Source organism: Numenius arquata, chromosome 4 (assembly GCF_964106895.1).
Source record: "Numenius arquata chromosome 4, bNumArq3.hap1.1, whole genome shotgun sequence".
Taxonomy (NCBI): Eukaryota; Metazoa; Chordata; class Aves; order Charadriiformes; family Scolopacidae; genus Numenius; species Numenius arquata.
The window spans coordinates 43,688,545-43,716,470 of NC_133579.1; the positions used below are offsets into that span (position 1 = coordinate 43,688,545).

Consider the following 27,926-nt stretch of genomic DNA (forward strand, 5'->3'; position numbering starts at 1 on the left):
TATAACTTGTTAATTTGAAGAGGAGTGTGGCTTTGAAGTAAATTGCTTGATTGTACCCACTTACCACATTTGGTTTGGATCATGGTCTGGTCTTTGAGTGCACAAACTGGATTCCTTTTAGATGAAGCTAATTGGAAAGGTTTCCTTTGAGAAATAATGTGCGTTCAATATGTAAAACCAGATTAGGACTGGTCTGAAGTAAAAGCCCTAAGATCCATGTAGTATAGATCTCATGTCCTTAAATTGATTTTCAGTCTAAAAATAATGCTGCTTTCACACCACACTAATTGTCTAAGCTTCCATTGTCTACATAATGTGTCTAAATTACTGAGGATATTTAAGACTTTCATTTTTTGTTTCTGAAAATGGAAACAAAAATCCATTCTAAAAATATTTTATCAAAGTGAGTATTTTACCTTGAAGTCTATTACAATTGACTCTAGTCTAGTGGTTCCCAATGTTTTCTTTGACAACTGCCAGCAAGATGGGCTGCATATTACTATTTGAGAAACCTGTATCTATATTTTACTGCCTCAGGACTTTTCAAGTCAGGAAAGGACTCATCAACTGTCATCATGTAACCCACATGCAGGCTACATGGGACAGGATGGCTCATTATCAGTGCCCAAATCAGACCTGAAACAGTGCTTCCCTTTCTCTTTTAAAAAACTAAAGGGCCAAGCTCATGATTTGTCCTTTGAAGTAGGATCCTACTTCCTCTCTGTCTTGAACTAAGGAGTTGTGTTAAGATTTTGGCCACCGTAACAATGCATATCTTTCAATACAGAAAGATTATTTTACAATCTTAAACATACATGAGTCTTGTTTTGGCATCTACCATATAATTTCTTTGGAAGGTCTGTTATATAGTACTTGCTTAACTTAAACTTCCTGTCTTGCCTACTTTGAAGTTTACTGCATGTTAAACGCACCCAGCATTCATGAGGCAGTTCCTGAAGACTGAAAGGTTAAGAGTCAGTTTGACTATACAGAGGTACGAAAAGAGATTATTTGCCCACTTTATCATTTTTTTCTGGGATTTTTTTGCTCTTGGAAGTGGTTATTGGAGAGAACAATAGATGTCTGAGATCAAATAAAAACAGGTTTCTAGGACTGCTTTGTCAACCAATACTTAAAAACACAGCAGCAATAAGGCATATTTGTGTAATGCTGAACTGAGTGACACCCAATCAGCTTCAGTTTCTTAGTGCTGTGTCTTCAGCTGAATCCATAATATTATTATTTTGTGCACAGCTTAACAGTAAATAATCATTTAGACCCTTACTTTCTGCATTTTCTCATTATGACAACTAAATTTATTTCATTATTTTCTTTACTAGAAAATAGCAGTGTGGAAATATCACCAATAGGAACTTTAATATTGAGCAACTTCAAACTGAGTGGAGTTTACACTTGTTCCATTTTTTATAAGCTAGCAGCAATGCAACCCGATAAAAACCTCTTAATAAAATATCTTATTTATGGTAAGTTATCAATACAGGTAAGTGTGTTGTTGCCTTGGAAAATTTTTATTTTTTAAAATACATGTTACTATTTTTAAATAAATAAGTTTATTTGGAATTTAATTTGCAGAGATAAAGACATTCTGTTTCTCTGGGAAATTTTTAATATTAGTTACTACCAAGCAGTTCATTTAATGGCATTTACAGACCCTTAAATGAAGCCAAGTGGCTGACTGAGAAACTTACGAATACAGTTCTTTTTAAAAAAGAAATATAAAACATAATGAAATGTAACAAATTGAATAGGCAGTAATCCTTAATAACATTTAAACAGTATAATTCTAAACTGAATATTCTTCATGAGATTAATTTTAGCACATCCATATGGATTTATTTCACACATTAATGCCTTTATTATTACCTGATTATGTTTTTTAAGAAGTATCATTTAATGATGTAATATTTGTAGCTTATTCTTTCCTGTTCTGATTACGTTTCCTTCTGTCAGCAGGTAAAGCCTTTCATAAAGTGAAATGCTGTAAAGGCAACATCTTTTATTCATTATTAGCTCTCCTTTTCTTCTTTAAAGGACATTTTAGTCTTGTGGAGATGTAGGCAAAAGCTCCTATTGCCTTCAGCAGGAACTATGTTTGATTGTGAATTTAAAATGCATACCAGTGCTCATTTAGAAACATGGTAGAGCACAATAACCTAAATTAACCTCTGATGTAAATTAATTTTACTTTGGCACAGTAGCCTTCATACAGAATAACCATGACTTTTAGCAACTAGCTTGCTTGACAGAATTGGAAAGAAAAAACTTCTTTGAAACAGTTTTGATGGAAAAGGTTACACTTTTCAGTAATGCAAACTTACATCCTTCAATAAGGATACAATCTGAATGTTAGCATACAAAATTCAATTTTCATACACAAATACAAAAAAATCTGGAATATGCAGCAGCAAGGGAAAGGAAATGCTGGAGCCAAAAGTCAGGTAGAGGACCTAATGAGCTGTCTTAATTGGGTACCATATTTTGGATGTTCTACTTCTTCTTTCAGATAGTTTGGTTTCTATTCCTTTGTTCTTTCTTCTCCACTGCCCCCTTCTCATTTCTGTAATTATACCCACACCATGACCTCTGTTCTTCATTCTTTTTCTCCTGTTTTCTATTTCACATTGTGTTCTGTTGATCTTCAGCTTTGGGAAGGTAGAGTGGTTATCATGATATAAGTAGAAACATGCATGTAATGGTACATTGGCTTATTTGTAAAAGATGCCCAGGTGTGCATTGAGCTTTGCAGTAAAGGTGAAATAGCTGATCCATGCATAAAAGTAAATTACATACCTATATAGAAGCTTTTTCAGTTACTTCTGCTCACAGAAAAGGAATTCCTGTTCATCTTATTAGCTGCATCTTCTATAGATCTTTGGGGAAGAAGATTCAGTTTTTAAGCCATTTAATATACTTTTGTGATAGTTGACTAAAAAATACATAACATATTACGATAATTGGCTATAATGTGTAAGATTAAATATTGTGCCACATAATAAAGGGTATTTTGTATGCTTCTTAACCTTAGCTTTCATATTCCTGATTCTTTTACTGTAATATCCTGTTGGTTTAAAAAAAAATTAACGACAATAATAAAGAGTAAGACTTACCTATGGATATAAATAAGAATGTCAATTGTCAAAATCTCTTAAGTGTTTCCAACTGGCCCAGCATACACTATCTAATAATTAAAAATTCTCTGGGGGTGCAAAATAGGTTTTATTTATATATTAAGGATTTAAATTGGCAATTTTATTTTCAAATATACCAATTACTTTTCTTCTTTTTAATTCATATGTATTCTTCATCATCTTCCACATTTTTCCCTACAGCTTATTCTGATCCTAATGCTTACTATGAGTTCACGGCCCAGTATCATGGAGCCCACTGCAACAGTTATCATAATGTGTATTTTGAGAAAACATTGGTTCAGATACTAAACAAACTTGTTGAGGAGCTTTCTTGTGAAGTTGCATTAATTAAGGCAGAATGCCATCATGTAAAAATGCAGAGAGGAGGTCTACAGAATGAAATCTTCTTTACATTTTCAGGTAAAAATTGGCATTGCTTTTAAAGAATGGTTAGAATTTTTATAGTCAATGAAATGTATTTACTGCTTATATGCAGAAAGTATTGTAAGGATTTAATAATAAAGTTCCTTGATTGTAAAAATGCTTTAAAGTTTTGCCTGTAAAATTCATGTCAATAGCAAAAAGATAGTCGATCTACTCAAAAGTGCATATCCTACATTATTTGAGAAGAGCTTTAGAACATTTTATAGCTGTGGGTAGATCAATATTTTTTTAATTTTGTATCATAAAACATTGCCATGTCCCTTGTTGCACGCTAACATAGGAAGGAAAGCAATATAGAGTATTCTGTAACTCCCCACATTACCTTCATGTAGCCACCTACAGCAGGTGTATAAATCACTCCATGGATATGCCTTGGTCTTTATAAACAGCTTCCAAATGACAGACTAAGGCCAGATGTCTAATTTTCCAGAACTAAAACTAAATGCGATGAACCTCAGTACCTTCCCTTGAGTGGTATCAATAAAAGAGGGAGATTTCATAATTTTCCATTTCTTTAAAACAAAAGGAGCCTAAAGGAGAACTGGCATAGTGATTTAACCTCAGGGGGCAGCTAGAACCATGCAGCCACTCGCTCATTTCCTCCCCAGTTTGGCTGGGGAGGAGAATCGGAAGAGTAAAAGCGAGAAAAACACCTCATGGCTTGAGATAAAGACAGTTTCATAATTTAAGCAAAAGCCTCACAACCAAGCAAAGCAAAATAGGAAATTCATTCACTGCTTTCCATTGGCACGCAGGTGTTCAGCCATCTCCAGGAAAGCAGGGCTCCATCATGCGTAACGGTTACTTAGGAAGACAAATGCCATAAATCCGAACGTTCCCCCCCTTCCTTCTTCTTCCCCCAGCTTTATATACTGAGTGTGACATCGCATGGTATGGAATATTCCTTTGGTCAGTTGGGGTCAGCTGTCTTGGCTGTGTCCCCTCTCAACTGCTTGTGCCCTCCCAGCCTGCTCACTGTTTGGGTGGTGTGAGAAGGAGAAAAGTCCTTGAGAGCTTAGTAACTACTAAAAACACCAGTGCGCTATCAAAAGTATTTCTCATCCCAAATCCAAAACACAGCACTATACCAGCTGCTAGTAAGAAAGCTAACTCTATACCAACTGAAGCCACGACACCTGGGTAAACCTGAGTTGCCAAAAATATTGAGTTGGGTTGATTTAAAGCAAATCATGAGGTGGCTTGGAAAGATGTCACCAAATTATGGGATATTTAAGAATTCTTACTGAGTGTAATTATGCATTGTAATATACATAAATGAGTTTATGTTTATCCATAAATGAAAGCCTCACTGTCTTAGTAACTTATCCTCCTTTGATAAAGTTTAGTTATTAAAAATACATTTTCACTTAAACATGAATTTGTTTTTATAAAATGTTTCCATTACCAGCTTTTCACTAAAGGCATTGACTGTGGAATTCAGAAATCTCAGTGTTATGTCTTGTTGAGCTGAATGTATAGAACAACTGTGATATTTTCTTGAACTTACTGTTTCTAATTATTTCAGCTCTAAAAAGGCCATTGTTTTAATATATTGTATTAGATTATTCACTATGTATTAAGACATGCAATTTGAAAAGATTCCTTTCTGAATGTAGTATACCAATTATGCTTCATTTTCCATTTTCCAATTTTAATTTTCTTGAAAATTAAATATAATTGCTTATAAAAACAACGGAACTATTAGTCAGTTGTGTTTCTCTGAAAACTGTGTTTGTAGTGGATAGCACTGACATGTCTGAAGAGTCTCATTGCTGATAGTGTAATCAATTAAGGTTAATTCTAACATTATTGAAACTATATAAACGATATTTAGCCAATGTGCAGGCTTTATAGTGTATTTGAGCATTAGGAAGAGAAATTATCCACTTAGCGATTTAGCTGGATGTAAACTTTGATACGACCCAGTGGTGAACTACATTGTTTTTAAGTACCTTGAACTCTTAGAAAGTACTTTTGATTTCTAAGTAGCATTTGGTGTTTCAGAATTATTTCCATGACAGAGGTAGGTAAAGCTTAAAGGAGTTAAATTCACATGTTAACAGAAAATTTTATTCTTAATATGGCAGCTTACTCTTATGTCAGTTTTGGAGAGCAGTTTATCAGCTTAGTTAACTATTTCCCAGGCTTTCACCATAACATATCAGTACTTAAGTTGATAAGGAATGTGTACCCATGCAAATGGATTACTAAAATGTAACTACACTTTTTCCTCAGTTTGAACTTGAAGTCTTAATTGGGTTCCATGTGTCATAGGCATTCCTATGAGAATGTGAAGGGCTGAGTTGGCGAGGCTCAGGAACTTACATTTTTGTGCAGGGGCGGGAGCAGGGAAGATCTTTAAAAGCCCTAGATATTGTCTTGATTGATTGTTCTTGAGAGAAAACTTGAGACCATCACAGAAACAGTCAGAAGCTTGAGCTGGTCGGGTTCCTGGATGGCTGTTTTAAAACCGGAGCTTGATAAATGCACAACAGCAGGCAGGTAATTAGAGAGGGAGTAGGTTATTTCTTTTGAAAGGATTCACATATTTATAAATCTGGGGAGAGACCAGAATTATACATTTCCTTGCCATTAGAATTTACAAATAAATGTCTGTTCCCATAAAAAATTTAAGTATACTGAAAATCAGACATAGACATGTAATTTCTGTAAGAGGACAAGCTCTGTGATTTCTTTAAAACATTGCAAGTTAGACATCTAATATACTGTAAAAAATTCTAAATACTTGCATCAGAACTGATTAGAATCTTAAACTAGTAAATCAAAAAATAAATGTTTATTTCATTGACTTTGTTCTTCTGTAAACAGATTGTGTTTTGTTACAGTTGATTCCTTAAACAGAGAAGACAGATTATGTCAGGAAAGTGCTTGTGATGCCCCTCATAGACTAAACAAGGTACAGTATATGGAGAAATAAAAAGGCAACTAACATAATAAGCTACTCCCACAATAAAGTATAAAAATATAAAACATTAACCATACTTTGTTTAGTAAATTAATAAATAAATATAAAAGTTTTAGTGGATATAAATTGGTATCAGTTAAAATTGCTAATATTCTATTGCCCTTATGGATAAGGCAGATCACACTATCAGTCTATATTAAAGACAGTATATTAAAAGTATGAAAAGTGGGAAGACAACCAGAAAACTGTGAACATGTGCTATCTTATAAATGTCAAACATGCTGTTTTGCAATGGGAGTGCCTTTCCATCACTTCAAAGGGATTTTATTATTGATCTGGCAGAATTTTAGATGCTTGCAGGCATTTAGCTTTTACAGCAGAGAACCAGAAGCCAGAGTCTTGCTTGCTGGGTTATTCAGAGGTTCTTAAAGGGTAAAGGATAAAGAGGAGGGAAGTACAGGAGGTGTATTAAGAAACAGCAGATATGCAAATCATGCTTTGGGATTCCAGTGGGAGGGTGAGTGAGTCTAAAATAATGACACACTCATTAAGCAGCTTCCATCCTGGCCACTTAAAAAACCCCTAAATTTGTGGGGAAAGCTCATGATCAAAGTTCATGTTTTTCATACAGAGAAGAGGATCAAATCAAGAGAGCATGAATAAATTTGGTTTTGCCAATTTATGTGTGTACTGACCCTTGCAAGCCTATTAAACGTGTGTTTCTTGCTTTTTCTTTTTAGATTTATATATAATTAATCCCTGTATAGAAATGAAGCACTGTCTAGATATGAAGCACTGATACTTTTTACTGCTAGACTTTGTCAGATTGCTGATGAGTCTGGTTTTAGTTACATATTTTATATATTTTAGCCAGTTAAAAGTCACATTTTTAACTACTGTGATTTAAAATCTTTAAAATTCCAGTGTAAGATACTTCATAAAAAATGGCGCAAAAAGTCCAGAGAAGTAAAAAGTAAAGGATTTTTAAAAATTAACATTGCTTTAGCAAGGAAGATAGAGCAGATGAGATGGAATAGAGCTCCCTTGAATCCTAATATTTCTGTGATTGTGCTGCTGTTTCTGCACTGATTGAGAGGATCATTTTTCCTATCAAGGACTGCATTTGTGCAAATCTTTTTGAGTAGAGGAATTAGTCTTCTGCGATTATATTTGACTGATATAATAATAATCCCCTTATTTAACTTGGCTGCAGGACACCTTTGGCATTTTCTTTTTATTGAACAGAAGTAGCTAAGAAAGATGGAAAATATGTCTGAAATACAAGTGGACCTAAATAATAGTACCTATATAGATGGGAAAGCTGCAAGTCTATTAATGTTGGGCTATATAATGTCTAATGTAGGCAAAATTGCCATGGATTAGCTTTTAAAACTGTATTTGTATAATCCTGAACACTTTCAGAGACAGTAATTGATCAAAGTTCATCTAAATTTAAAAAACCATATCCAAGAATATCAGATTGTTTCCATTCAGCTACAATCAAAAGATTTAGTTGTTCATCCTTTAAATCTTAATCTTAACTCATACTCACATTCTTTTGTCTTTTCTTGTATTCTGACCTCTCTCCATGAAAGATTCTGAAAAAATATTCGTTTCAATTTAGGCAAAACACCTTATAGAGAGATTTTTTAAGCAACAAGTGGAAATTGGCAGGCAAAGTTCTGAACAGTTGCCTGAAATATATTACATTGAAGGTACTCTGCAAATGGTACGGGTTGATCGCTGCTATCCAGGGTATGGAATCGATGCTCTAGCACATCCAGACTGTCCAGAGTGTTGTGGTAAGTGAAAAATTCATTTCTTGTACAAAGTATTAAATACTGTTACAATGGTTTTTGCTCTGATTGAACTCAGTACTTTGCTATTTAACTTTATAAAATTGTTATGCCGTACTGGGCTGTGATCCTGTCAAGTCTGTCAAAGTAACCAGTACTAGATTAGGTTAGTACTTGGGTAGAACTTTAGTTAGACCTTGTTGGTTTAGATTTTAAGGCAGACCCACAAGTTCTATGGACTGATTTAAATTAAAATCAATCATAATTGATTGCTCAATTGCTGTCTATGCTCTATATAGCCGTTGTTTTTTTGGAGTTAGTGCAGAAAATCTCTAATCTGACAAAGTTTGTTTCAAGCACTGTTTTATGGTGAGACAAACAAGAATTATTTTTGTTCGTAAATTTATAAAAGCCAGCATAATAATGCAATACTTTCATCTAATTACAAGCTTAAAAGTTACATTCCAGATCTGAATAAAGTAAGAATAATAGATAAAATGATCACTCTGTATAGCTTTGCAAAATAAAGTTAAATTTGTAAATATTTGTGATCCATTTGGAAGAATAAGGGAAGGGGGGGGGGCTGAATTCTGGTAATTTTTGTCAATTCTCATTTTAAACCAAGGGATATTACTCTCTTTAGATGCTAAGGAGTGGATCAGTGTTTTAAAGAGTGGCTTTACCATATTACATTTTGCCCAAGAAAAGGTTATTTGTATGATTCCCAAATATCAAGCCTGAAGTCTCAAAGGAACATTGAAAGACAGACACCTAGAGAATAAATCTGTAGTCAAGTTTTTGACAGAGATAATTCCCTACAGACCTAGAAATGGTGAAAGAAAACACTGGATTACATATTGAATGACAGTTTACAGAATGAAATACACTTTCAAAAGAAATAATAAGAATATGGAAGAAAATAGAGACAAATCTAAAATTGCAGGACATACGAAACGTTTCCATACGTGATTGTTTTTTTCCAATTAGTTGTCTTCATCAGAAGGAACTTATATTTTTTGGTTCACGTCTTCCAGCAAAAAGTGTCAAATATCTGGAAAGGATATATATAAATATAAATATTACATTTACTGTAATACAGAATATTGTTGCACATGATTTCAAGGAAAGGTACATGAAAATCAATTTTTGAAAAGCATGACTTCTTTAGGATGATTTGTATCAAAAGTTTTTGTTTTTTGGCTTTCCCCAGATTATTTTACTGTATTCTAAACTAATTTGTGTTCCTTTTTTCTGCAAAACACAACTTTCATCTTAGCTCTGATGCTGTTTAACATATGTGGTAAAATATAATACTATTTTCTCAGCTGCTGTGCTCCTTTACCTCCTGCATTAGAGAGAAACACCACATAGCCCTACAGCAGTGTCAGCCCAAGAAGCTGATTCCTGGTCAGCTGCAATAATAACAGACACCTTTTTGGCAGATACAGGGGCAGACTTTCAAATCTGAGGTACCAAAGGATCTGAAACAATCAGCCCTGAAACTTGACTGCTTACTACTTCCCATAGTTGAGGATGTCATTCTGTCAGCATGCTCAAACATGCAGCCTTTTCCTTACTTGACCTCTCCGTAAAATTAGTAAATTCCTTTCCCATAATCCAAACCAGCATATCATAGGCAGTAAAACTGAAAGGATCCTCTGCTTACCGTTCTACCTCAAGGCAAGATATGAGCTTCAATTATTCCAGACTGATGTACCCTGTATAATCGTTAAAGCCTCAGAACATAGACTACATAGTTTCCCAAGGAAATATAACTCAGTACTTTAGATCCTCATTATTGGGAAGGTTTTTTTTCTAATATATTTCTGTGATTTTCCTTGATGTAGTTTATACCTGTTACTTCTTGTTCTGTCTTAGAAAATCCCGAAACGATTCTGTTAACTTTATCTTTGCAATAGCTTTTGTATATCCTAGAAGACTCTGACCATTTTCCTTTTCTGATGCTGTCTTCATTGACCACAAGTTCAGTCTTTTTGGTCGTTTGATAGGCCTCTGTTCAGCCTGACTACTGACTACTATAGGTTCTCTACACTTGCTTTCAATGCCTCAGACTTCATGCAGTAGTTCTCAGGAGACCATACTAACATGGGAGAATTAGTTGTGATCAGATGCTTTCAAATTAATAGTGTGTTTAACCTCATAGTAAACCAACATCAACTTGTATTACTTTCCGCTTATGTGCATGTGTTTCTGTGTTCATTCATGCAATCTTTACAAAGTATAGAATTCTAATCAGCTGTTCTGTGGCTTCTTGGATTGTTTTTTCCTTTTCTGAAAAACTTACAATACGTTTCTCACCAGTCATGGGTTAGCACCAGTCATAGGGTATGACCACAGATACATTGCAAACTTCATGTTGTCATCTGTGTTACCCTTTCAGGGGCCAGTTCTGTTTTGGACCATGGAAACCAATGTTACTCAGGCTTTCTAATTAAATATATTTGACTTTGAGTAGTGAAACTGTTTCTAGACTCCTGGTCTTGATAGGGATATGAGAGAATTGGAAAGGTTTTGGAGTAGGCCCAAGAACATGGAGAAATAAAAAAACCTGCATATCCTCTGCAGGATTCATAAACAAACCTACTGTATTTTTACTTCTCATATAGCAAAATAGCTGGATGTTCATTTACACTTGTTCTCTTTCCTCTATTATTTTTAGAATATCTAGGTTCATGTGGTGCTCTAGTAGTTGTGGTTCCTCCATGATGGTGAAGTGCTGTTGTGTAGTGCTCTGTAAACAATGCATCATTTCTTTCACACTGTCATCACACAATTTGTGCACTCAGCATAACCCTTTCACTTACTGTATCATCTACCAATCTAGACCTCCTGTATTAGAACTGCTTTTCATTTTCTTCCCCTTGCTTCAGTCTCACATTCTTTTATATCATGATATCGTCATTTCCCCCCCCTCTGATTTTATATTAAAATAGTATTAAATACTGATCTATTGTCTCACCTTCTAATCCCATTTTCTAGTCTAAATCTCTTTCTGAATTTGTTAGTTAAAAATGTTAACCTGATTAGTCACTGTGTGATGTATCTAACTTTAGAGAAATCATTCTGGCAGAAAACATTAGTGGTAAAATATCAAAATTTTGTTCATCAGGTACCAGGTAAGTCTCAGGCAGAATCACTGAGTGATTTTGTAGAGGCAATAACTTAAAGACAGGGAGTTACTGCTCAGTAATATTCAAGCAGTCTTGAATACACAGAATTGATGAGTAAAAACACCTTTGAAATTATTTCATATGATTTTACCTTAATTTTAATGTTTTTCTGCTTTTAAAGCCCTTTTTTATATTAAATAAAGCACATTATTCCAGGATAGTTGATTAAATATTTGGGTAAAAGCTACATTTTACTTAAAATAGGCAACTGAGTCACTTTCACGTTGTTAAAATGTCTAAATATAATTTTTCTGCTTTTATAAATCTATTTTTTTTTTAAATTAGAGGCAGCTGTGAGTTTAATACAGTAAAAAACGTTGTATGTTTCTTAAGACTTCTCTGGAGACCCTATACTAGCTTTATGAAATATGTCTTGTCCTGTATTATTATTCTGCAGAGCTTGATTTCTGTGGTCTTTTTAGTAGACTAGACACTGAATAGTCTGTTCTAATTTGGTTTTCTTCAGTTCCTTCTCGCAGTGTGTTGACTATTTATATTAGTGAAACATAGTAACTTGAAAGTTCAAAAGTAAATACATTATTCAAGAGAATACTGAAATAAAAATTAGAAGAGTGCAAAATGCTAGTTAGTTTATAGGATAAAAGAACAAATTAAGATGTGTGAAATGTCAAGTATGTAAAATACCCTGTTAAGATCGAGTATTTAGCTAAGATGTTTATACTTTGAAACTGAAGGTATAACAATAGCAGTTTTCAATTAGTGAAAAGATTGAAACAGGTGAAGTTGGCCAGTTAAAGACACTTCCCAGCACCTGGTTAAATAAGCTGCAGGTCCCTACTTCAGATTCCTTTCTCCTTTTCATGCTTTCTGCTAGATAGTGAACAGATGGCACTTCTGAGAAATAAACTTTTTATCCCATTGTAAGAGAAGTCTACCTTGCTCCAATTAAATAAACTGAAAATTCTGACGGATTTACTAGAATTGTGCCCATAATCTTTAATAAAAAGAGTAGAATTATTCCTCTGGTACACAAGATGAATGATTTTCCAGACAGAAAGGTTGGAAAATGCCTTTAGTTACACGTATTTGTATAGCTTTCTCTTTCCCATAAAACCATCTTGGTCTGCCTGTGCTAATGTACAAAAAAGGCAAGGTTTTGACGTCATCTGTAGAGGACTCCTTACATTTCATAAAGCCTCTAAAACCCTCTTCAGTCAATAACAGTGGCAAAATATGCTAGGCAAGCTAATAACAGCCACTGGGGACCAAGTGAAACCTGTCAGCCTCAACAAACGAAGATAAACCAAACCAAACAGTGAAAATCCTGCTGAAGGTTTGTGCAGCATTGACTAAAAAGTCATTAAGCTAGGCAAGACCCAATAACCAGGTAGATGCCAACTGCAAAGGAAGGTCGGTCTTAATTACCTTTGCATACTGTATACTAATACTGTTAATTAAAGATCTATCCTAAAGAAAGGCTATCATTGCCAAATTGAAATATGATTCAGGATAGTCATAGCCAAATAGCTCAAATTCTGCTTTTTTTTCTGCCAAGAAACGGCAGAAAAATAATGCTGAGTTAGTCTTTTGTGATGAAGTCTTTCTGCAGGTGACTGTATAGACTTCATCAAATGGCATAACATGATCCAACAAGAAAAAAATCTTTCTTTCAGAACACTTGTTCTGCATCATGCACTGATTTCCAGTTTTATATATTATTTTTGCATTACTTTTTAATAATTATCAGAGCTTAGATTTTTGTCTTGTATTGCTTATACAAGCAGTTACAGCAGTTTATTAAAACCATTATTGTATATAGGCCGTATTAAAATGTAATTGATGGACATATCCCCTGCAAGTAGATGGAGTGAAAATTGATGAAGAGAGAAATATGGTGTAATAAATAGATGATGTATAAAATATATACAATTCTTTCATCATCAACTAGCAGAATGCTGGAAAAAATCTGATCTTTTTTCCAATAGATAAGGATGCATTCTAAACATTTCAAATGTAAATATTTTTTTATGGATATCACTTAAATTCCACATTTTTTCCTTGTTTTTTTCTTTCTTTTTTTTTTTTTTGTGTCTATAGTTGCATGCAGCCCGGGATCATACAATCCTAGTAATGGAATTCACTGTCTTCGGTGTGACACCAGTTTGACATATGGAGCAACAAAGTGCTAATGGCTGAGGCATATGCACTCTTGCAATAGCTCTTACATATTTTAACATGGTAACATTAATAAATATTTTTAAAATGTTTACAGCTTGTTTTGGTTACATCAACAAAATACACTTGTTTTTAAGAAATAATGATTCATCAGCATATTGGTAAAATGTTTTAGGTCATACCACTTAGGACTACTTCATTTTTAAGATCTTTATAATATATGCTAGGTTAATACCAGCAGAGATAACTATTTAAATCACAAGAAGAAAATAAAAAAAAAAGGAGAAGTATTTTGCATGCTTAGTCCTTTGCTGATAGACCTTAGCTCCTCTCGATCTGGACTGGTCTAAGGAGCTTGTTTATATTGCAGTTTTCATCTACTTGTCCATTCAGTTGTTGGTTAAGAAGAGGATTATAGTGAACAACTTGCTGTGTACATCCAGCACTGAGAGGTCATGAATGTTGCAATGTAGCCCCAAATGCAAAAACATCCTAAAAAGTTTCTTCAAGGTGAATTATAGTATCGCTACTGGCCGGTCAGTAACATCTCCCCCAAAAATGTAAAATTCCACTTGGGTCAGTCATTTGTTCCACTCTTAAAGATACCACATTTTGCTCTTGCCTGAAGAAAACAAACAGCAACATAAAATACCACAGTACTTTTTATGGCACTCATCTTCTTTATTTTCGTAAGACTGTCAAGAATTACTAGTGGTTGGTTGAACACATTTCTTGTCATTGTCATTCACTAATAACCTTATTTAAGTTTGTATGCCCTAACAGAATCCAGTTTAAAATCCTATGTTTTGTATCTGCAGAGCATACCCCATTAAAATTGTTAAGTTTTAAATAAACATTACAGAGTTTATACTCTTTTTCCACTTAGTTCTTTTTCCAATCTAGCTCATGTATAATAATGAGCTAGGTGTGAAGGCCGTTTTTAGCTCATTGTATCTGGAAAATCGGGTTTGCAGGTGTTTATTTTTTCAAGCATATTGGACCACAGGTTTAAATACCTGTCTTCAGGAACTGTATACTGAAAAAAGGAATAAAAAGAAATACTGTGCTACTTCTAAGAAGTTATTTTTAAATAGGGTGCACTATCTAAAGATACTGTACTATAAGCATCCAACTAATATACAGTTTACGTGACAGAGCCTGAAGCACTAAACTTATTTGAAAAAAAGGGATAACAAGCTTTATTAGTTTTCTGCAGTGACACTGTTTATTGCTCAAACATTACTATAAACAGTATAACTAGCAGAATATATAAAATAGCTATTTTTATTAAATGAAAATAAATAGCTGGGAAAGAACATGTTACAAATGTTTAGCAGTTAAGAAATTAAACTCTATTTAACTGTAATCCATAGAATGACTAACAGCTACCTATTCCTTATTTTCATGTGGTAATTAATAATGAACAGACCACAAATGGGAAGGGTCATTACATTAGGTTGAAGCACTGCAGGTCCATATGTTATCTCCATTATTTCCCACTCACAACAGCACTAAATTAACTTAGCATTAGTTTGAGTTATTAATAGCTAAAGGGAGAGCAAAGCATGCAGTAGTGTCTTTGCAAAAATATAGTTTGTTTTTGTTAAAAACCCTACCATACCAGGTAATATAAGCATGGAGCTTTCTACAGTATGGATAGCAAATTAATTTAATAATTACCCTCTGAAATGAATGCAGCTTTTTAAGACAACAGCAATATAGATTAAGCAGCATTTTGACATTTTTATATATTTACTTTTCTGTTGCACATCAGAAACAGAAAGGTCTGGTTGGCAGACCATCACTTAAAGGCATTTATAGAATTGTATCTATTCTTTGAGGGAGAATAATAAAGCTGATGTAGTTTTCGCTGGGGTATTAGACACACTAGAATATTGACTTTCTTCTCCATGCAGACATTTATGAATTTTAGCAGAGTCCAGAAACAATATTTATTGGTTCTCCTGATAGGTGCAGCTCACTTTAATTCACAAAGTTTGCACACCCTTTAAGACTTACTAGAAAAAGTAAAGTAAGTAGTTATAAAGGTTTTCTTTACACAAGTATTTGTGAATGTTCTCTCATTCACTGACTGCAGTCAAGTACAACTGCTTTACTATAGGTGCATTCTGTAGGAGAAATCCTGATCTCAGCTAACAGTATTAACCTGGGCTTCTAAATTACTCATGTTTTATGCTGGCATCACCGAGAAAAGAATTCTCATTTGTCAATGCATACATGCTGTATATATACAAATATACATCTCTCACTGCTATATTTTAGGTTTACTCTCTTTTATGGTTGGAAGCAGAAGAAAGGAATTTATTTGCGTATAAAACCATGCAGAAAAGTTTTGTTTATTTAGTCCTAAAAATGTTAAACTTGCTTTCATTTCCTCATGTTCCATCTATTATGTGTTTGCTATTTTTCCACATTGTGTATGAACTGATACTTGCATTCCTTTTTTCACCATTTTTCATAAATTCACCTCTTCGCCACGAGGTAAAATCTGTGAACTAAGAAACACTTGGCACACTCCAATTTTGCAGATAGCCCTGCAGTTTGTTCAAGATCTGCAGCAGTGTTCTATATCCTACTGAAACTCGTCTGCTTAGTGTTATATGTGACATTTTCCCTTTTTGCCAAAGAAATATGCAGCAGGCTAACTTCTTGAGTTCCACTGAATTGACAAGATTACTGACGAATGTAAGTGTCAAACTCAACATTTACAATGAATAGATTATACATATTCAGCCAGACTAACTTGCTCTTCCATTACTATAGTTTGCCTGTTCTTTCCAACAATAGCCTTATTTATGTGGTATATTTCTTAAAAGTAATGATCTTTTTAAAAGCAGAATACTGTTAAGTGTTACAGAAATAGCATTACTATTGGCTAGTAGTCCCAAATAAACCTAACATGAACAACGTAATAAATATTTCTGGTAAGTTGAGAGGTGATTGTTTTTAAACATCAGCTTTTGTGCTGCTAATTACATTAGTGTTTTCCTATTACTGATTGATTAATATTCTGTATCAGTATTTCAACATCGCCTCAAGAGGTAAACAAAAAAACCTTTTGACTTCTCTGTAACTGAAAATTGACATACAAGTTTGGAGATGTTGCTGTATTTGTTTTAAAAGTGTATACAATGGATGAGATGCATAATATATACCAGCAATTGGAAAGACATACTAGGTTGTGTTTATTTTTTCTCTACCCTGGGAGTTGTTTAATGTGACATTTCAAAAGATTGAAAATTTACATTTTCAGCGTGGTTGAGCACAGTTATTTTTTAAAAAGAAAGAGGACTCTGGGAAGGAATGGCTGTTTTCTCAAAACTGAACAAGTTATAAACTTTCTGAAGCAGCACCTTTATCAAAAAGCAATGAAAAAATTTGAATTCTTGGATAGCCAAAAAAAATAGTCTGTGATATTCAGTTCAGTGCTGTCTCCCCACTTTGTGTTTTGTTTCTATTGCAGCAGGAATACAGGGCAGAAGGTGTGTTTTTGCAGACAGAAAACCCATAGTAACACAGGCTGTGAAGAAAATTCATTGCTTGATAAGGGGAATAAATGGAGCATTTAGTTGGATTGAACTGATTCTTAAATATGTGCCTTTCAAAGCCTCCTATGTATTATGGAGCTATTGTAGTTTAGGTATTAAAGTTACCATCAAAAGTAACATCAAATACTTTACAATCATGGCTGTATCATTTACATTACACAGTACGAGACCAGAAGAGATTGTTTTCCAAAGTGAGGGAGCCTTCCATTATATCTTTTGTCTTTCTTATTTGTATTGAAGACTTTATTCAATGTCATTTAAACCCAGCTTGCAATTTTACACCTCTTGAGATCACCTAGTCCAGTATCTTGCTGAATGGAGGTTCAGCTACAGCAGGCTGCTCAGAGCCGTGTCCAGTTGGGTTTTGACCATCCTCAAGGAGGGAGACTCCATGACATCTCTGGGTAACATCTTCCAGTATTCAGTCACCTTTACCATATGTTGTTTTTTTTTAAAATCTCCAACTAGGATTTCCTGTATTTCTATTTGTGCCCAAATACATTTCTTACTTACTTTTCTTTTGATATTCTCTGAAAATCTCCCTATGATACTTATGAAGTTATGATACCGTAGCTATGTTTTTCTTTTTTTGAACGTTCCTATTGTAACACTTAGGTCCTCTGTCTCATCTCTCATATTTTTCCTCTTTTACCCCTTTTCCCTTTGAAATCTCGCATAAGTATTTAAGTGAATATCAGCACTTCCATTTTTGTGTTTTAAATACGTAGTACAAAGAATCCTATTGCACACTAACGGTACAATTTTATAATTACCTGAAACGGTCTAGAATATCATCTCTTCAGGCACCTACTTACACAGGTTTGAAGCCAAACTCATGTATAGTGCACTCCTACAAAATGGATAAGGCGAACTCAAGAATTAATTTGTATTGATTTCAACTGGGAAATAAGCAGAAGCAAGTGAAGTAGAAGCAGAAACCTCATATTCATGCCAATGCAGCTACATAAGAACATCTGAGAAGAATATTCATTATGCAAGCAACAGACCTTCAAAGACAGAATTATTCGTGAGTCATCAGTGTGTCTGGAAATACAGCTTTTATAAACACAACCCACCTGCAAAGCTGCAAAGCTGAAGAACTCATATGCAGGATGCATCACACTGCACTGAAGCAAAACTGGCCGAGTACCTAGACTTCAGTCAGGAAGCCAAGATCCTCTGGAGTTCAGGTAACTGGAAATGATGCAGATGGCTTTTCTCTTATTTTTTCAGGTTACATATGAACAGGTATATTATATGACCAAATCATAACATTCAGATAAATTAAATATATGCAGCCACCACAGCAGTTCTGGCTTTTTTGCTTAGGTATTAAATTAGTTTAAAGATGAATGGTCTCCAATTACATTCCATACTGCTTAATTTTTAACCTTAAATAATTTAATTTTCACATTTTCATTTTCCACTCCTATAAAGAGAGAATAAGGTTTGTGTTTTAACCCTTCATCTATGAGAAGTGACATTATGCAGCAGGCTGCAAATCTGGCCTCCCCAACTCCATTGCTTGGTGCAGTCACTTTTGAGTTTCGCTCTCAGTGTCTTGTGGTGCGTTTGCCTCTGTGCTGGGGTTGATGACAGTATCACTGTCTACTGGGTATGGCTAGGATGGAGTTACTCTAGAAAAACTTGTAGAGAAAATGTCCAATAGAAAATATTTTTAAAAGCTACACTGGAAATACACACTGAAATATCCTTTAACCTTGTACTCACTACTTCAGTAAAGGCAGAACTTCCCAAAAGAAGAGAAACTCAAGCCCTGGGAAACAAGAGCCTTCAATGAAGGAGACGCACAGTGGAACTAGTCCAAGGTGATATTTCAACAAACTTAAGCATCATGGTCACACATTGAAAGATATACAATTCTTGTCTAGCTGGGGGTGTCCCTGCTGACTGCGGGAAGGTCGGACTAGCTGACCTTTGGAGGTCCCTTCCGGCCTGGACCAATCTATGAACGAATCTATGAGTCTCATATAGTTTCACTGAAAACACATGTGACTCCTAAAGAGACACCAACCAGCCTGTTTAGAAAGGCAATCCCACACTGAGTTGCAAGTCCACCTTCTCTGCTCTTACTCATGTCACACAGCAGCTGTCTATGGGGGTAGTTCTGCTGCCTCAGGGAGATGTGCGTGGAAGACCACTGTAACTCATGGCACTTTCTCAGAGCAGTGCAGATACCTGATTTCAGTAAGCAGATGCCTACATAGCCTTGAGACATGGGTCCTACTGATTTAGGAGCTAGCTTTTTGTCATATGACTACTGAATCTTATGAAATGGATAGATATACTTAAAAGAATACAATTTTTAGCCAAATCATACCTCCTTTACTCCCAAATAAGCATGCTCTTACTGTGTTAATGAGAGGTATACAATGAATAAGGTACTCTTCTTATAAAATGGCAAAAGAAGCATTAATTGTTTTTATCTGTAAGTATACTTACACTCTAGGTACAAATGAGATATGATATACTTCCTCCCTTCTTCCAAGATCCGTGTCACCCTCCACTGCCACCAGCAGACTGAATGACATCCCAGGTATAATATTTTCTGTATCCCTGCTAGGAATTCCAGCTACTGGAGAACAATACTTCCGGTACAATGTTTACATATGTGCACATCCACTTCAGGGAAAATTCATTCTTACTTGATTTTTGTGTCATTTAAAACTATTTAAATCTAATAATCTGTCTTTTCCTCTGTCCTCCTGTCTTTTCTTTTTGTGACTCAACTAGTACCATGCATGACTTTGCCACAGGGCTGTCTGTGCAAGAGACAGTTTCTTGATTTCCGATTCTGTCACTCTTCTTGTCTCCCATACCATCATTGAGGAAAATAACTTCCACTGATAGACAAATGCTCAAAATACAGGTGTGAGGGGATAACTGGGATCCACTGAAGTCACTGGAAAAAATCCCATGGTTTTCAGAAGTACTGGAAAATCATACTTTGTGTGGATGCAAACCTGGTAACCGGGTTATACCACGTGAGCAAGCAGCAAAGGGTAGGTGGGGATTTAAGCAATATTCTTCTGGTTTTAGATATTGATTCATTAAGTCTTCCCTCTAGCAAAAGCTTAAAGGTAAGCCCACGTTTAAGTGGTTTTTTGAGCTGTTGCCTTAACAGGTATTCAAAGCAGATGTAATGTAGGAGTTGATGATAAACTAAACTAAAACCAACATGAATCTAAGCAAAGGCTGTTGATGGCTGAAGCAGGGAGATGTGATTTACCTAACATGTAGTCAGGGTCAGCTTCTGTGCTAGAAATCCTTTGACAGATTCAAAGAGTTGGCTCAGAACCTTCCTCCTTAACACCCTGTGTCACAGACCCCGTACAGACTACCAGAAAGAGCTAAAAAGTTGAACCAGGCATTCGGGAGATGGCACAGCTACTAACCAGCTCTCCTGCCCACGGATTCACAGCATGGAGCCACATCAGTGGAGCCTTGTTTGGCTGCTCCAGCCCTTCCCAGCTGTCCTTCTCCACAGCCACTATGCCTTACATTAACAATGCTGCTTGGTTACTTACCATCATTTCCACCAGCTGGGCGATGCGATACTGTTTACCTCACAGAGGAATCTGTCCTGCTATAATGTGTTATGACTGAGCTGAATATTCGGAATTGATTTTGAGAGACCTGTTTCCTATTACCCACTGCTCCAAGTTATCTCGGCTGTGGACCAGTAGATACACATCCGTGGAACTAAGAGAAAGAACTGACCCACTTCTACATTACAGCAATATTCATAAATGAGAGCATGTTCTCTGAAAGCATATTCTACTCCATTTTTTTCAAAAGCAAGAACTTTGAAGTTTTGTCATATGCTGGCTCTTTCATGGCCAACTAAACTGAAGGGAAAAAACCAACAAAAACACTCCCAAGAAAATCCTCGTATGATGAAACTAGAACAGAAATGTCACATTTTAACCATGCTGCACAACAGGACAGGCAATGATACAGTACTTTAATCTGTATTGTCTATATAAAACATTTATTTTTAAGCTCTATAATGGCATTATAGAAATACATAGAATATCTTATAGTGTATTTTAGTGTACTCACTGTGAAAATAACACATTTATTAAGACAGGTATTCTTATGTCCAAATGTTTGAAATATATGCACTTCTTTGCCTTGCAGTATTACAGTACTTTGAAAAACAAAATATCAATATTTTATTCTTTGCTCCTCACCAGAATCTTCTCATTCAGACTTCCCTGGGTCATCTAGGTTGCTCACTGCTGTGAGAGAGTTTATAAAAACCACGAAAAGTACTTAGATTTGTAGATTTCCTATATTTGTTTGCATTCATGTCTAGTGCACATAGCTTGCCGTTCAATTCTCCAAGTGCCTTCTTCATAAGTACAGTGACATATAGTGCATTCATCAGTTTTCACCTCCCGGCCTGCTGGAATGACAAGGGTTTCTGCAAAGCAGTTCGGGCCTAAAAAAAGGAAAGAGTTTATTATGTGATGCCCACAGCAGCCTGTAATCCAGCACAGTTCAGTTTCAGTCTGGAGGACGGAAAATCTAACACAAAGTGAGTGACACTGGGCACAATAAACAAAGGTGAGCATCGCGTACAAGGCATAAAAGCTGCAAAGAAAGCAAGGAACCTGCGCTCTGATGTGGCTGGACATTTTCAGTGTGGGCTGTCCTGCCCACCACAGGTGAGGGCGCAATAAAGCCCTTCTGTGAAACCCGCAACCGTGACAGAGACCTGGGCACAAACTGATAATGCAGATGAATGCAGATTTAAGCTAGAGAAGCCGCCAGCTATTGATATGCCACAGTACAAATCTAAGCTACTAGAGAGCTGATTATAAATGTTATTAGTTTTTCTCCATTGGAAACATACATTATATTTTGAGTAGTAATCAAAGTATCAGATTAATTTATTTTCCTTTTCATGTGAAAACAAGTCCTTTCCCAGCGGAACACAATAGCTCCAAACTCTTCTGAATGAAGACACTTTTCCTGTTTAAAATGAAATATTCCATCTTATGTAAGTCAGCAAGTCTACAAATACCCCTTTTCATAGTACTCTGAAATAATTTCATTTCCAAGGAAGGGGCAGGAGAATGACCCACCAGCACAATGTTCACAAGACAAACCTGGTTCTTTCAAAAGGTGACATCCTCACATCTCTCTGCTGCAGAAGGCTGCAAATGCTGTGTTACCTACAGTTCTGTCAAAAAAGAAGTCTATTTTTGCCTTGAAAATTCACATGTGTTTGTAAAGCAGCACTAACCCCTACCAATCATCTCCTTTATATACACTGTCATGTCCTCAGAGAAACCCATCCCTCCCATTCACTAAGCACACACAAGAGCTGCTCAGGCAGAGCCTGGCCACTCAACAGCACCTCAGTACCACCATCCACCAGGGAGAGATGTGCAGTAGGGACCAGCATGTATTGGCTGGATGCAGCCAAAACTCTTGAAAAAATATGGGTATGCAAAATGCTTATCAACTGCCAACCTATTTGCCACACAAGTAAATAAATCATGGATGAGGTTCAGTCTTCCATTGTCAGGGGTCTACTGTAAGACGTAAGGCAAACAGTATGGCTGCTTCTTCTAAGGCAAAGTATACATTCTTTTAAGTGCTTCCTCTGAAAAGCAGAGGCAGGTGCACGCTCCACGTTTTAAAACAGAAACCAGATAGTTCACAAATCAATTTTAATAGTTATCTCTTTGGATCAGGTTATGTGTTTGTGTACTGACACTGCAGCCTGAAAATTAATTGCCAAATTGACAATAATGAAGGTCCTTCCTCAATGAAGAGGAAAGAAGAGACTTGCAAGACTTGCAGAAATTTGCTTCACCAAATGATACCCATTAATCCTCTGAATATTTAACCCAGTATTTTATTTTAGGACTGACTGTTGTCAAAATCTCTAATGTGGCTTCTTCCCTAGTTTTGGGTGGCTTCTGACCCATTCAAGGCTTTGGATGCAGAACAGATAGTGAAATACAGCATATGTCATGTAAAGTTACCTGCTTTACTAACTTAATGTTACTGTGGTACATTTGTATCTGCAGCCCCCTCAGTCTGTATGCGAAGTACCACTGGGTCGGACAACCCAGGAAGTAGGACTTCGGGGTGGGAGACATGCTCCTGGGTCCCACTGCACCCTGGGAGGTGCCCTAGCTTTCAGCTGAGATAAAGCAGCATTATTAACTATGCTGTCCTTGGTGGAACTTTAAAAGATTGCAACTCTAATCTATGTAATTCTAATTACGGTTCAGTTAAATACAGTATTCTTCTTGCACCTAATAAACTTTAATCCCAAGATGGGTTCACCTGCACATTAGGTAAAGAAACTCACGTGTTTTGCACGCTGGCCTGTAATAGCCCCATGATTTACAAAGCTAAACGATATGAAGAGTTAAAATATTAAAAGCGGAATCTACTTTCCATGGAGAATTGTATGAAATCTGCAAGACCACTTGAAATTTAAACACTATGTAAAAGGCACAAGAGGAACAAAAATGATATCAACCCCCTGTGCAGGATTTATTTCATTCTGGGAAAGTAAATGTTAGAGGGTATACTTGGTTATAAAAATCAACCAGGGAATGAAATAAAAACAGTGCAACACACGTAATATAATTCACTAGGACTCAGAATGTAAATGCCTCCATTCACAATTAGCAGCACCTTAATGCCAAGCGTGACTAGTCCTTCTTACATCAGAAAGTTATTAAACGTAAAGACACAAGTTAGCCCTAAATTGTTAAATTTAGTTTGGGGGAAAGTCATTGTAGGTAAACCTACAGAAAAGCAGTAGCCATCTACTTGAGAAAGGGACTCTCCAAAAATAAATGACAACAACAAGGTCTATTACTGAGCAAGCTAGATTATTTTTTTAGTATCATGCAACTTTTCTACAGAAAATTGCCTATTTTCTGGTTCTGCATTTGCACCCATCATTACTGTAACTGCAAATCCTTTATAGTACCTAGACTGGTAACAGTCAACCGGCATCCCTGCCTCATCTTTTCCCCTTCAATGTTGCGTGCGACCAATATTGTTGTTAATGTTACAAAAAAGGTCATCAACAAAAAGGCTGAACTGACTATATTACAACAACACTATACACCTAAGTGCCAGTACAATATAGTGTCAAAACACGGGAAAATAATTCCACAGCTCTCCTTTTATAATTTCTCCAAATCCCTAGACTTCTTCTAGGGGAACAAACCTCATCTAATTTTGAAGCTCTATGAGGTAGTCCTGGCTCTTGGTGTCCCGTGTCTCCCTTCCTACCAAGCAGGCAATGCTCCTCCCTTTCCTTTTCCTCTGAGGAGCAGTCATACAAACCAGACATACACGGCTGGACCAGGCAGAGGACACCAGCCTGCAGTGATGGGGGACATGTGGGGTGGCAGCGGTGGGACCCTTGGTGTGGGGCTGTCCTGGCTGCACCTCCAGCAGCTCTTACCTGGCCCCTGCCAGTCAGACAGATAGTGCTGGTGAAGCAGCTCATGATCCGATTCTCCAACTGCCTGAAAGGACAGCGGGGAAACTGAGGAATCAAAGATTTTAAGCAGAGAGCGGGGCAAGGAGGCAGAGTGGGTGCACAAAGGCTGATGCTCTCCCTTAGCAAAGGGAGGCAGAAGCACATGTTTCCTCCACACTCAGAGTGGATAAGCTGCCCTGAAGGCATGGCATTTGCAGAAACTACTGCTTTACTTAAAACTGGGCAGTTTATATTGATTTAGCAAGATTTGCAGCTTTTCATCACAAAGGGCGAGACATTTTGTGAGTTTTAAAAAAGTCTGCAAAATTACCTAACGTAGCACATGAAAAGCATTTCCAAGTAATTCGGGGCTGTTCCAACTCGAAAGCGTTGGTAGCCTTTCTGACTAGATTTTGCTGTTGCAGAAGCAGCAAACAGTGAATTTCTCCTCCTTGGTCGACAAAGCAGGCTGCTTTCTGAGCCCTTGCTTGGTAACGCCACTACTCTGCCTGACTTCAGCACCCCGTACTCGTTCAGTGCAGCAGTGGCTTGTTTGATCTATAGTGCAAACCTCTTCCTGGGCTTCATCCCCAACTGTATACACTAATATAGCTCTAAGGAGTCAGCGGTGCTGCACATCTTCACAGCAGATGAAGATCTTGCCATATCACTCTTAAATCTGGCAGAAAATTCAATATGACATATTGTACCAATTCTGAGCGCAGCTTGAAATCTACCACGACATCATTTGTTTTCCTAAAGTATATACTGGCGCTGTCAGACTCCGCTTGAGCCATAGCACGCTGGTATGAACAGAGATTTCTTTCCTAGGGCTAAGGCACAGTTGCTACCTTCTCAGCGATGTCTTGAAGCAGTGAGTTCAGTGCAAATCCTCAGTTCTAACACTGAGCACCAGATTGGCATGCAGCTCTCGGCCTCCCTGCATCCAAAACGGTGAATACCAGCTTCCAAAAGCAACATTTATACTGGGATCTAAGGAACTTGGAAGGGATATTTGGTGGTTAATTGAGAGTTTATAACGAGGTTTTTGCCTCTTAAATGCTTAAAAACTAAAAAAAGTTCAAAAATCTTATTGGGGTAAATGCTGCTATTGTAATTTTTTTCCAAGTCCTTATGGTGGTCCTGTGAAAAGCTTCCAATGACTCGTATTTTATGCTTCAGTGTTGACAAATGCAACCATCTAATTAAAATGCAAATTTTGTTATCTTGGAAGAAAACAGCCGATCCCAATTATCAGCAGCGAATGCCCAAGCCACTCACCTACAGAAGCAATAGCACCTGTAACCTTGACAACCTCGCAAGAGGCTCTCTGAAGATTCTCGTCCTTTTCTCCTTCCACAAAACCACAGCTGTACTCTACAGAGTTGTGCCTGTTTCCCCTGCAGCCTGTCCCTGCTCTTCCGTGGGCATGTGTTCCAATCAGTCAAAAAATACAAGATACAGCAATTTGGTAAATCGTGTTTTAATCTACTGTTTCCATCATGTGTTAAACCAAATTATGGACAAAGAAATCTGTTCAACTGCAAGTTAATGTGTTTGCCTGGAGAATAAGTCACGGCAAATTTTGTCCAATTAGAACTACAGTGACAACCTCTGTAATATAACACTTTGATGTAAGACTGCTTTGGGCTCTGGTTTGTACTAAACTCCCTAATACCTGCCCTTTTAATAGCTCCTTGCAGCAGTCAAACAGGTCACTTGCAAGGTACCCGATAGCAGACCTACCTACCCTGACGGTTATATGGCATTCATCACTGTGGTATTACAGCACTTTCTAAATGACATAACCTCAACATTTAGCTTAGTCTCTTTTGTTCTTTTTTTATTTTTTTTTCAAGTTTCATGAAGAGATTTCCAATGGTTACACCATGAAAAGACAGATCCTACACTTTGTCCTGGAAGTCTTGAGAACGATGAAGCTGTGCTGGGTGAGATCAGAGGTTCACCAGCACCTGCAGCAGCCAAAAAGAGATAAACGGGGAAGTGTAGGGGAACAGAACAAGTACGCAACCAGCTTCCCCACTTTCTGAACCGGAGTATTCATAAATGGCTCCTGTGTGCTGAGGTAATGGTGTTAATGGGTGGGGTTAATAGATTTCTTTATGATTAACCTCTCCAACATCCCGCTGAACCCATATAAACAGCACTTAGTGGCAATAAGGTCCACAGCTCTGCACACAACAAGTTTTCTGTTGTTGTCTGATGCCTTCCACCCACTACCTAAGCCTGGTACCCTATGGAAAAGGCAGTAACACACACACCCCCACACACACACCCGCTTTGCCATGCCGTTCACAAGCTTATAGACCTATATCACGCTTCCCTTCCCTCCCATCACCTCATCTGCAGCCTGAGGAGGCCGGTTCTGCACCCCCACCATCCCTGCTGACCTCCCCAGACCTCCCTTTTTGCGCTGTGAGGACCAGACTGTGCACCATGCACAAGCTGTAGAAACACCATAGACCTATACAGTAGCACAGTGACATTCCCTGTTTTGTTTCCCATTTCCCTCCTACTTCCTAACATTTGCCTTTCTGTTGTGACCACTGTTGAAAAAGTTGAGCTGACGTTTTCACGTCACTACGAATTTTATACCAGATAGAAATCTTGTAGAAATAAGTGTTTCGTTACACTCAAGTCAAATCCTGCTGCAGCCTTTCTGTGTTACAGAAAAGCTTCACGTTCCAGCAATGTTACTTGACAGTCTTCCATGCACAGCAGGAGTGTTTCTGTTGTTCAGTAATTTCAGGAACACGCCAGGGAAAGCAAAGCCTTCCCTCCCATCTTTCAGATCTTTCTTCTTTCTGATGTTTCGAGACTTCCTCCAGGATCTATTGCAGATGCCAGAGGGACTAATGAAACAGAGCTAAAAGAAGAGATGTAGACAAGCTCCCTGCCTGCATTTCAAGCCGCCTGCCCCTGACAACGACCTGTGATGCCACAGCACAAAACCAAGGACTTTCGCACCCCGGCTGGAAGTTACACCTGAGAGCTGGGACAGCCAAACTATGGGTAAACGGTGTCTGTGCCTGCCTCTCAGTCCATGGGAACAAAGTCCCTTATGCATCTGCTGTGATATTTGAGATGGGTTTTGAGTCGTGCCAGCACCACATGGCAAGACAAAGTAAGGCTTCTCTGCCACGTAGCACCGCAGCAGCAAGATTTCGAGATGCAGGCATTACCTCCCTCATCCCTCTCAAATCTAATC

General features: G+C 36.9%; 2 protein-coding genes across 2 annotated transcripts in view; one reads left to right on the plus strand and one right to left on the minus strand.

Moving 5' to 3' along the window:
* The window catches only part of ZPBP (zona pellucida binding protein), a 29,346-nt gene extending 15,690 nt beyond the window's left edge, over positions 1-13,656 (plus strand). The window contains exons 4-8 of the mRNA XM_074146804.1: positions 1,341-1,484; positions 3,351-3,569; positions 6,440-6,510; positions 8,144-8,321; positions 13,565-13,656. Of these exons, the coding sequence (XP_074002905.1) occupies positions 1,341-1,484; positions 3,351-3,569; positions 6,440-6,510; positions 8,144-8,321; positions 13,565-13,656 (704 nt within the window). The remainder of the gene's footprint in view (positions 1-1,340; positions 1,485-3,350; positions 3,570-6,439; positions 6,511-8,143; positions 8,322-13,564) is intronic.
* Positions 13,657-21,524: 7,868 nt separating this feature from the next.
* VWC2 (von Willebrand factor C domain containing 2) overlaps positions 21,525-27,926 on the minus strand; it is a 56,789-nt gene continuing 50,387 nt past the window's right edge. The window contains exon 3 of the mRNA XM_074146752.1: positions 21,525-21,676. Coding sequence (XP_074002853.1) covers positions 21,525-21,676 — 152 coding nt within the window. The remainder of the gene's footprint in view (positions 21,677-27,926) is intronic.